This window comes from Macadamia integrifolia, chromosome 3 (assembly GCF_013358625.1).
Source record: "Macadamia integrifolia cultivar HAES 741 chromosome 3, SCU_Mint_v3, whole genome shotgun sequence".
Taxonomy (NCBI): Eukaryota; Viridiplantae; Streptophyta; class Magnoliopsida; order Proteales; family Proteaceae; genus Macadamia; species Macadamia integrifolia.
In genome coordinates this window covers 5,541,777-5,553,927 of record NC_056559.1, presented here as the reverse complement: position 1 = coordinate 5,553,927, position 12,151 = coordinate 5,541,777, and the positions used below count along the sequence as shown (strand labels likewise).

Sequence of the window (12,151 nt, the reverse complement as noted above, 5' to 3'; positions counted from 1 at the left end):
TTTTTACTTGTCAGAAATTTAAATTTTGTCCAGAATGAGTCCTTCATAAGTCCCTTTTCTTGTATCTGATAATTGAAATTTTAATGAGGAAATCAATTAGTGATTTCTGCCACCCTATGGGTGAAGGAAAACTTTTGCAAATAAATGACAAAGCACAATGGGAGAAAGAATGCTGTCTGCTTGTGTTGCCCCACACCCAGACACAGCAGTGCACGGAAAGATCATGCCTGCCCCAGCCCTATAATGCACTGTAAATGCTCTCACACTCCCTCCCATTGGCCTGTGTGCTAGTGTGCACCTGTGCCAGGGTAAGGTTCTTTTCCCTGATAATGGGAGAAAGATGATAAAAACACTCTCAAACGGAAGACATCCAAGGGAAAGAGAAGGCGAAGTAGGTTTCTTGGAGCTTTCACCGTCCCCTCTCTGGGAGACGAGTCCAAAGTTTTGGTGCTTTGCTCATGGTGGTCAGAGATGTAAGATCACTGCCTTTGCGCTTCTTGTTTGCTTCTTTTGCCATCCCTCTCTCTGAACTGTCACATTTTACACCTCTCCAAAGAATCTCAGCTTCTTTAGGTGATGCGCAAGTTGCATGGCCACTGCATCAGCACTGATGCCAATGAGAGGACATGCAAGGGTATCAACAGGGTGAAATTTTCATATTTCACACGAGACCATTTTCCCCCTTGTCTATACGCAGGCTTCACACGACCTGGCAGGGATCTTTTTCTCACAAAACAATCTCAACCAAGGCCCAGAAAATAATGATCTACGCTGTTGCTCGCCCAGGCCAAAACCAGATGGCTAGTCCGGTCTGGGCCAGTTAAGAAATTGTCAACCACTTTCTATTTAATTATTTGATGACCTGTCTGAAAGGAAATGAAATTCAGCTGCCAGCATCCTCACTTGGTTGCCCTTAACTGTAAAACTGTTATTTAGAGGGTTCAACCCAACTGTAGAACTCCCAAGGAAACAAAAGCACAACTGTGGAAGCCACGAAAAAGATTAGATTTGATTTCACAATAAATATACATGAGTGCCTGTCCGGAGCCTAAAAAATTGGGTTGGGGGGAGCGCAACAGCTCCAATTAGGTGTAAATTAAACAACACGAAAAAGGAATCAAAATATGGAAACTTGAAGCTTGCGCCGCATCCAAAATTTTCAGCAGGGGTCACTGCTGGCTCTTCTTGAGGGGTAAAAAAAATAAAAGAAAGTGTTGTTATTTACATGACCCAAGTGAAAGGGGACAAGAGTACTACATTTGATAGTCTGAATGGAGGAAGCTCTCATAAGGTGTTCCCTTGAGTGTCTTGTGAACATCATCCCAGTTCTCAACCTGCTCTGATAAAGACCCTTTGTGTATCTTCACTTGACGGCTCATAAGCTTCCTCTGTGGAACCCTTAGAAAGTCTTGGACCTCCATCAGCTTCTGCAAGAGAGCAGAGGAACTTGAGAAATGGACATAGCATTACACAGTGGAGGGTAGGGGTGTGTGCGTGTGAAAAATAGCATCAGCACCATGTCCTATGGATGAAAGATATCTTACAGTGCGGTTCTTTATGATGTTTTCATAATAAAAAATTATGTGCCGAGTGCTCTTGAAGTATTCTAAAGCTTTTGCAGTTGTATCCTCCACTTGCTTCAGATTGGGAATCAATAATGTGGCATTGATGATAGGCTTGTATGTTGCTAGTATCTGGGCCTGCAAACAATTAGAAACAAGATTCAGGAACAGACTGAGCATGCGCACACGTGCGTGTGTGTATGTGTGTGTGTGTGTGTGTGTGTGAGAGAGAGAGAGAGAGAGAGAGAGAGAGAGAGAGAGAGAGACCTCATGAGGTGAATGCACATGAGACTTGTGGGTCCCATTCAGTAGCTTAGCATCTCGATCATAAGAATTTGCAAGAACTGATATCATCCTGCGCAGCACATTTCGCCGAAAGAGAAATATTACTGAGACGCCCCTGCGATTAAAGTATTCTACAATTTCCTTGTGATGCACCATCAGGCCCTGAGCATTAACCAGGCAAGACAATTAACTTGACAGTGTTTTACCGCCACTAAAACAGACATCATACATAGGACCAATGTGACCAAGAAGTCCAAAGAGACCAACATACAATTAAAAACCATCAGGCCCTGAACATTAACCATGGCAAGACAACTCTGACAGAGTTTGACCCACTAAAACAAACATCAAAGATAGGACCAACGTCGCCAAGAAGGCCAAAGAGACCTGCATATTGCTTGAAAACTAACAGGCTGAGTCAGATAATGGGGCTACTGGAAGTTTCATAGACCTGGCACAGAAATTGTTAGAAAATTAACAGGCCGACTCATGTCACTTGACATTGTCCTTAAGACTATAGACACTCCCTATGGTGGCACTGGGAGTATTATGAATTGAACTCCAAGATAAAACAACCCACTGGTACCCCTAATAACCATGCACTTGACTACTAGAACCCTTTGACTACTACAGGGTTATGTCAAATTAAAAGGACGATACAATAGTATCACTTTCAAAACTCAGAAACAAAGAAGAGTAAGAACGGCAACACATACACATGGATAGCTCAAGAGGGACTTGATTGATGCTCTAAAGGTTTAAGCCCCACTCTATTTATATAGGTACGAAGATATTAAGAGGAGAAATTAAGGGTTCAAAAACTGGGGGGTTATGTCTTCTCCTCCCATCAATGACTTCTATTAGAGAATAATAATATATCCCATTCCATCACAGATTCCATTTAGATCCTCATTGCTAGCCATCGGATGTTCCTCTATTCCAATGCTAACAATCTTCAAACTAAAAACTATAACACACGAAGTGGTTGGTTTGTATCTATGAGTCTTAATGGCACCTTCGACAAGCGAGAGAATTACTATCCAATGGGGTGGAACCTCATTAACTAAATGGTGATTCCACATCAATAATTTGGAGGTGTGGAGGTAAAGAGACAAAAAGTAGATGATTGGACACCAAATGGAGGTGTGCATGTCGCTATTTCATCAATCACATACTGGAGGTGCTTTGCAATTTCATCATCTGTTTCAAGCTTTATGGAAAAAGGTATGTAGGGGATTTCAATTTGTTTTCTATACAACAAATGCATGGATATGGCACCTCATTAACTGAATGGTGACTCCCCATGAACAAGACTGTAAACATACAGAGAAGAGAATAAATGATTAAATGTTGACAAAGGGTCCATTTGTCGCTGTTTCATCAACCAACCATAGTTGTCAAGGTGTCGCCTAGGCATCCAGGCAGTTTTGTATGGACTGTCGCCTAGGCAGGTGGTGCCTAGGCGCCTCACTGCTGTCTCCTAAATTTCCCCCCTCCCCTTCGACCACGTTGGTTAGCCTAAGCACCGTGACAACTATGCAAGCAACAACTAGATGTGCTTGCCTTGCGGCCATTTCATCATCAATTCTACGCTTTAAACAAGGCCAAAGGTTATGTAAGAATTTACTTCCATTTTTCATATAGAAATTTTACGGACAGAGCGTAGCTCAGACTGTAGAAATAATAGCTTCCTGAGATCTCCCAAGAAAATCTGTGATATACTGATTTAAATGGAGGTCCAGCAGTAGGAAATAGTAACAAACTTATGATATTTATACCAACCTTTTGATTTACCTATATTTTACGGATTTTGAGGAACCAGAAAGTCCTTTTACCACATAGCCTCTGAGACAGACTGAAACTGGGAGAGTTGACATGCAGCAAACAGATTCTCAAGGTTTAGCAATGAATTACAGGTGCTGGAGGGTTCTCCAGTGTTGGCCACCCAAACTATGCAGCTGTCAAAACTCAAAACCCCATTTTTCTAATGCATTGATGCAACTAGCAAGTAGCAGGAATTTCCCCCTTTTTTTCCTCTTTTTCTTTTTCTTCTTCTTCTTCTTCTTCTTCTTCTTCTTTTTCTTCTTCTTCTTCTTCTTTCTTTCTTCTTCTTTTTTTTTTTTTTTCAATCCCTATTCTATAGAGGTGGGGAGGGAGGGAAAGTGAGGGCCAGGAGGCTCCTGGTGAGCATGGGCTCACTGCACCATGCTTCACCAACTGCACTAGGCAGTTGTCCTCAGGAATTTCCATTTATATGCATGGTTCCTTGCTTTAGTAGTCAATCATGGTAAGAAGCATAATTCTTCATCCATAAAGAGAACAACATGAATATATTTAATTTGGGTCTTATCATGAAGCGGCCTCAAACTTAGTCACCATACTAGAGACATTTGTACTAGGAATGCAGCTTAACTTCCACCACATGACTAACCTGATTAAGCATCCACTTGAAGCCGACTGCAGCTGAGCATTCATTCTTGGAAGCACTACTTAACCAATCAAGATTATAAACTTTATCCAGTGTCTCCACTATCGCCGAAGCGTTTGCTCTTCTTTCTTTCGCAGAAAAAATTTCACCATTCGAGCTGACATTGATATGGCTGTTTAACAAGGTTTCAAACCATCCACTACCAGATCTCTGCATCGATAAGATGGCAAAGAATCTTACAGGATTGCACACACATTCAGCCCTGTTAATGCATCAAACAAAATTTGGTGTTGATTAACATAAGCCCGGACAAAAATTTGCATTCAACAGCAGGAATGTAGGAATTACCTGTCAAATGTATTGGGTATCGGAAAGTGCAAGTAATGGATCTCCTGTGGATCGATATCCAGTACATAACAAGGTCTTTGAACCCCTTCTAAACTTAAGAATCTGGCCCTGGTGTGGGTGCTTATCTGCTTTAGACAGATTGAGCAAATATAAACACCGCAGACCACGGAGAACAATAAGACAACCGTCCTCAATACCAAGGGAGATTTCTTAGGGGGCTTTATGATGGGGGAATCCTGTGATGAAGAAGTAATGCAGATACTTGTCAAGGGGTGCTCCATGACCAGAATCAGATGAATAAACACTTTTTTTTTTGTTTTGGGGGGGTGGGCATCCAACGCAAGAGCACAACCAACCTATTGGAGCTGGAGAAATCAAGAAGACAAGACTAGAGAGACATAAATAACATCAAAATTTCAAACTGAAGCCTGAAACCCCCTAAAATTTATCCAAAATAATAAAAAAAGATGAGGGGAAATCTTCATTCTGTTTGAATATTTCAGAAAAATGAAAACCCAAAAACAATGTTACCAATTAAATCTAAATCAGAGAGAAAAAGAAAGAGAAATCAGGACATCATCATTAAAAAACATTTAAAAAAAACAAAATCATATTTCTGTGGATAGATGCCAAATCAAAATGAATGAGCAGAGTACAGACCTTAAAGTTCAGAAATTTATACAAAGATAACCTCTGCAATGAAATCATCAATGTCCGATGTACCATCTATTAATCAGACAGAAAAAGGCTCCCAAAGAGGGGAAAAAAAACCTTTGGGAAGAAAAAATTCATACTTTACAGAGTACCCATAAACTAAAATTTTGGGATGGAACCTTCAAGGAGAGACGAAAGGCAAATTAATAAAATAACAAAAGAAAGAAGTGGAGCATGAACAGAACCAAACACACACACCTTGATGAAGAAACAGAGATCTTCCGCCATCCTCCTTTCCAAAAGGAAAGAAACAAAAGGGCATTGGCAGCTCAGTTTCACTTTCCCTCTTCTCCCCTCCACCCTTTTTCTCTCTCAAAAGTCTCCTTCTCCCTCCTAAGAGTCAGAATGCTTCAGGGAGTAATGAACCAAGGAAAGAAAGAGACACCCTTCAAGCTTTTCTTCGAGAAGAGCGACATCATTAACACCTGCACGCTCCTCCACCTCTTAGATTCAATTTGGGTTTATTTTACTCTCTTGATTTCATTCTCTCTCTCTCTCTCTCTTCCTCTGTGGCAGTGTATGCTTCTTCCTCTCCATTCTAATTCTAAAGCTTTTTAGGTGTCGTTGTCTTTGGAAGGGCTCTATCTAATATCGACGTAGGCTCTTACTCCGTAATACAACCCGAGTCGTAAGACCACTTAGATTTGACTTTGATTTTCTCGGCTTATCCGTTAAAAATTTTCCATACCAAACCAAACACTCTTTAATTAACTTTCTCACCAAAGTCTAAGTTTCATAATAAATGAATGAATTTTGATTAAAGTATTAAACTTTGAATTATGGGGGAGAGGCTGAGGGGGTCGTGTTATTTTTGAACGCTTTATACGGAAGGTGCTGTCCCTAAATAAAAACCTTTTTATTTATATTTTTTGCAACCAGACAGAATCTTTGCCTCGAAAGAAAGAAAAGGAAAAAAAAAAAAATAGTGTAAGAAACGTTAAGACACAGTCAGGATCTTGCGAAGGCAATTAGGTCTTTTGACATCAAACTTTTGTTGGGCATGAGGAATGTTAAACAGATAAGGTTTTTTTATCCAATGGAATCATTTCAAGGCTATTTGGCTTGCATCTGTAGGACTAAGAAGGGAGGTCAATGAGTTCATGTGAGGGGCATTCAATAGGATTTGGATCCTCTTCAATGATTTTTTAATCTTTCATAGGTATGCGGCCTAACACTTGAGGACATACAGTCCCAAGTGCGCATGTGAGAGGTTAGAGAGCCTTTGAGAACGATTCGTTGCAAAATAATCCTAATTTCATCCAACAAGAGTGGAATATTTTATTTTATGAGGATAGGGTGGTCATTTTACTCTTCCTCTATTTAGGCATAGGTGCTACACAGCCCAACGTCTTCTTTTTTCCCAAAAAAATATAATATGTATCTATGAGCTGAGTTAGAGGTCTCAACTTTCCAACCTAAACTAGTTGGATTATAAATGAGAAGGCCAAAATCAAACCAATAACAATTCGACAATGTGCCAATAAAAACCAATTAAGTCAATCAGTTAGAAAATCGAAAATAAACCAGTGAAATCAAAACTTTGTCTTAACAAGTTGATTTCATTTTGACCAAATACTATAATCTAAACCCTTTCAACCTGGATTGAACCAATGGATTGACACACTTGGGTTAATGTTATGCCGGTCAGTCCTCTCTCCCTCTACCATGCATTTTTTTTTTGGTAATGTCTCTACCATATATTGATGGGTTCTCCATGTAAGAGTACCCTATCAATTAAAAAAAAATAATGGCAGATGTTTTCTATCCGAGTGCTCCCTTTGTGGCCAAACATAGGGGTGCGCACCGAAGAGGGCAAGGTGGTCATTTTGCATCCCTACGTCTGTAATGTAGAAAAAACTCTCAGAAAACTAATATTTTTGTATTTGATGATGTGGAAAGGGTTTTAAGAATTTTTTATTTATTTATTTATTTTTATTCTAGAAAAAAAACATTAGTTTAGAGAAAATGTACATATTGACATTTAGAGTAGCACTTTGTATGACAATATTTTTAAAATGCTAATATATGGATTATCAGTGACAAGGCATAGGGTTTTAGAAAAAAGGCAGTCTATAGTCAACCGCCATCCAAAAGTAGGCCAATGCCACTTCAAAAAATTATCTATAGAGATTAGGTTGTGAAGTTCAGGTAAATCTGTTAAAATTCTGTCAAAAACACTTTCTTTGATTTGAAAATCTTGGAGCTTGATCAGAAATCCCATTGCCGCAGCATCAGTACCCTCTCATGTCATGAAAAAATCAACAAAAAAGAGTAAGCAACAGGTATGAGAGAAAACTGATAGTGCCCATCCATAAATGTATAGAAACCTATCAGTAACAGATATTATAACAATAGTATTTTCAGGATGTTCAATTGGGGGAGGACATAGAATAGGTTGGGAAACCAATGGCTGTTGTGCAAGCCTATTATTAGAAAGGTGTTGTAATATCAAAATTAATCGTGTATTCATTAATATCAAAATAATTATACGATACAAATAAAAGGTGAAATGGTCAAAATACATTTTTGTATTAATATCTTAAACGAAAAAAATGTTGATCGATATGAACCAATGCATATCAATGTTGGTATCAATTTTGAAAATATCAGATCGGATACAAATTTACCGTTATCAATTTAAAAACATAGATGCGGGACAATGTCATCATCAACACCATCATCATCATTATTATGATAACAATTGATTAGTTATCTAATTATAGTATTAGTTATGAGTGGGTGTCAATTGGAGAAACTTGTGGTTCTACCCAAATCCCACGTGGCCTTGTTTAAATTTTAGTTATGGGTTGCAAATTTAGAAATGGTTGTTATCTCATTCTCATGACTCATGAGATTACCCTTTTTTTTTTTTTTTTGCCCCCTCACAGTTGGCTACAGCACAACAATTACCATTCTAATTTCTTTCTCTTTTGTGCACGTGGAAGAAGGGACGACATTGCATGGTAACTCATGCTGGAGCAAGGGTTACGCGGCCAGGCAGCTCCTATGTGTTTTTCTCTCTCTCCCCATGTGAAAAAAACATCTTTGTTCATTATTTTAATATGAGAGGGACGGAAAAAGAGAGGTGACCTACTAAAAGAGAACCATTTTTTTTAATATGAGAGAGACAGACAAAGAGAGGTGACCTACTCAAAAGAGAACCATTTTTTTCTTATTTATTTATAGGTTTTTTTATCTGATAAGCACATGGTTTTAAGTATCGGTCTTGTATTAATCATATGGGATTGGTATTGGTTAAGATTGATCTCCGATCCTTGATTGATCTGGATCGATTATCTGTATCATTTTAGGGGTGAAATAACAAAAAATTAGTATTTTTTAGAAAAAAGCAGGGGCAAAACCGATCGATACCCATTGATCCAATGAATCTAGATCGATATCACGATACTAATGCCATCTCCTAAATCCATAGATAAGCATCTTATTGATACAATTTCAATTTAAAATGAGTACAAGAAGTATTAAAAATTATAAAAGATATCATTTTGTATTTTTTATATTTATTTTTATTTCAAAGTATTTTGATAATTTTACTAAAACTTTGATTAGAGTTTGAACTATATATTTATTTTATTATTTTACATTAAAATTTAGTTATTGGGGTATATGTAAAGTCATCTATCACATATTCGCGTGGATTAACCTCATGTATCAAGTGACAAATAGTAAAGTATTATGATGCCTGTGAAGAACCTTTATTTATTGATTTGTATTTTGGACAAGAAGAATAAAGAAATTACAAAACCAAAGAACAAATTTTCTTATTAATTAAAGTTTTTTATTTACTTTATGAAAAAAAAGGAGAGAAAGAGAACTATTCTCCTGCATTTGGGCACGTTTACATACATGCGGGTTTAAAAAGACTATGTAAAGATGCCTTTACTTAATTTTGTTATCACAATGGTATAGTGGCACCGCAAGCATATAGCATATAAAAAAAAAAACAAAAAACAAAAAAACAAAAAAACAAAGAACAAAATTTCGTTTCGGGATAATGTTGACTTCACTTGCCCTTGTGTGAAAGAGCAGAGTCTTCTGGACTCTGGAGCACGTTTTGCTCTTTTGAACGTTCAAACCTAAACACTTTGGGGTCCACACTATCTTGATTCTAGACCACTTGTATTGATATTTGATAGTCACTAGTCATCGGAACAGAATAAGATCAACAGTTTCTATTAAAACAGATTCCAAGCTGATTTCAATTCGACCTAAATCAAAAACAGATTCGGGGTTCGTAAATCTAGGGTTTCATTTATCTGATAGGAAAAGGTGAAAAAGACAAATAAGGAAAGTTTTGTTCGTATTTTCTACAATTAATCATAAATATGAGTGTTTGATTATCTGAAGGTGAAAATTTTGTCAAACAATCTCATTAAATGCAACAATAACAACAATAAAAATAACATTTAAAACTTTATTTCAATTTAATGGGGTCAGTTGCACCATTTGCTAAACAGTTTCACTTTTTGAAATCGTGACCATTTAGTAAATGGTTTCGGTTTCCATGGTTTTTAAACGATGTCGATTTCACGGTTTTAAATCGTTTTAATTTCGATTTATTCCATACCATTTGTAAAACGGTTCACAATCGGTTTGATGTAACTTGTAACAATCTCTAAACTAAAGATCATAAGCTTATCAAAAAATAATTGGCAACCACAAATAAGAGATTCTATATTAACGATGGTATGTCTTAATTTGATAATCTAGTGCTATTTATTTGCATGGTCATTCTCAAACATTTAGAACTAATATCATACAACATCCAAATCCAGCCTTATACAGTATAAAATATTAAAATGATAGGTGGTTTAGCCAAAATATCCCATCTATGATAACATAATAACATAGTAACATATATGGATTACAAGTTCATGATCTAAAGCCTAAACTTGAACTGAATTGCAATAAATCATATTAAAGCAGAATGGACACTTAAATTAATTGTTAATTGTTATATGGATTATTGCCCCTTCTTTATTTAATTGTTATACGGATCAATTGGATCGGTTTAAAGGGTTTTAAATGATTTGGTTTAAAGGGTTTCAATTCGGTTTGAAACCAACAGGTTCTGCAGTTAAAACCGACACAACCCATTTAGCTAATCGGCCTGAAACTTGAAACCATAACCGCACCATTTACTAAATAATTTTACGATTTCGGTGTAAATGGATCGATTCAATTTCAGTAAACGATTTCGATCACAAATTCACATCCTTAGTTATATGAGGATTTTCAACAGAGAAGATCCATGTAAAATGATTGACGGGTTATGTTAATTATAATAAGTGTTAATTGTCAAAAGATATGCCGCTATAAATTAAACACAAACTTATAACGATAGACTATAATAAGGTGCCGACTATCTGCCAGATGTATCGTATACATAGATCAAATCAAAGTGTTTTACATACATTACGTCCACCACCAAGATAATTCATCATTCAATTTACTTTAAAAAAAAAAAAAAAAAGATAACGAAATCCTGATAGCCTCACTAAGACGAAAATAACAATACAGACACAACTCTGCATTAAAAATTATATAATCACACACAACTCAGCATTAAAGATTAAAAATGCAACCACAATTTTCTATCATTTTTCACTTCCTTACACAAACAAGGCCCTAGGTGAATGGTGAATGGTGAATGGTGAATGTATGATTATGAACCGTTGAGAACTGACTGGGTGAGAGAGTTATCATAGATAATAAAGCATGCTATCAAATTCAAATTCTATATATTTTCCCTTTTTAACAATATATTTCTTATTACTACAAAAGTAAAAGGCGTGAAGCACGAGACGAGTAACATTGATGATGATGATGATTATGATTATGGTTTTTTTTTTTTTTTTTTTTTTAACGAAACCATACAATTCTTTCATTCATTATTTCCTTTCCATAATTATTAGTTACATGGAGGAGGAGCCTTATCATTTACGCAAAAATTGTAAGGCTCGTGGCTCATGATATCACTCGACCCAAGGGCGTACCACCACCTAAGCATAGATGTCAAAGACCCACACCCACAGGTGTCGCCGCCCCAAATGGGCGGTCTTAATTGGCTGCTACCGCACTTTATATATATAATAAATATGTATATACCAACCCAAAAAATATATATATATATATATTAATTTTTTATAAAAAATAGTTTATATTATTATTATTTTAAAATTTTTTTAGTCTCCCTCCTTTATAGTTCAGAATTATAGTAACGTAGAGACCACACAAAACAAAACATATTTGCAGATACACAAGAAAAAGAGAGAGAGAGAGGACCCTCACTACCATGGATGCGTCGTCTTCACTCTTCTATGGGTCTACGGTCTACCGACAACTAGATCCGGACTGCGCACGTATATATTATTATTATTTTTTTTTTTGTGAAAAACAATTTTTTTTTATTTACATATTATTGTCAGTCGTTATCATCTCTCTCTATATATATTATTAAAAGAAAATAGTGATCATAGTTCATAAGACTAGCCCTTTATAATACGTAATGCTTTGATAAAATTAATGGGTGATAGTGGGTATGTCAAGACTCAAACTTATAACCAATCGACTCGAACGATAATAAATTAACTAAAAAATCTCTCCCTCTCTCACTTTCTAATATTGTTCATAATCTAATTAATGAGCACCAAGATTAAGAAATTTTTGATACAGACAAGATAAGTAGGGTGTAGAGTTTGATCGATTTCTAAAACCATTACCAATACTGAACTGATAACTGAGTACAGTCTTGATGCTTTCAATTTGGTCTGATCGATCAGCTTAAACGGTC

At 36.5% G+C, this 12,151-nt stretch overlaps 1 protein-coding gene across 1 annotated transcript; it reads right to left on the bottom strand.

Annotated features, from left to right (window-relative positions):
• Positions 1-986: 986 nt before the first annotated feature.
• Positions 987-5,883, bottom strand: LOC122073118. Its single transcript, XM_042637646.1, has 6 exons — positions 5,536-5,883; positions 4,624-4,859; positions 4,279-4,537; positions 1,830-2,009; positions 1,545-1,700; positions 987-1,427 (listed from the first exon to the last, which is right to left on the bottom strand). The coding sequence occupies exons 1-6, from the start codon at positions 5,563-5,565 to the stop codon at positions 1,254-1,256; spliced, it is 1,035 nt and encodes a 344-aa protein (XP_042493580.1). The 5' UTR covers positions 5,566-5,883; the 3' UTR covers positions 987-1,253.
• Between the last annotated feature and the right edge of the window lie 6,268 nt (positions 5,884-12,151).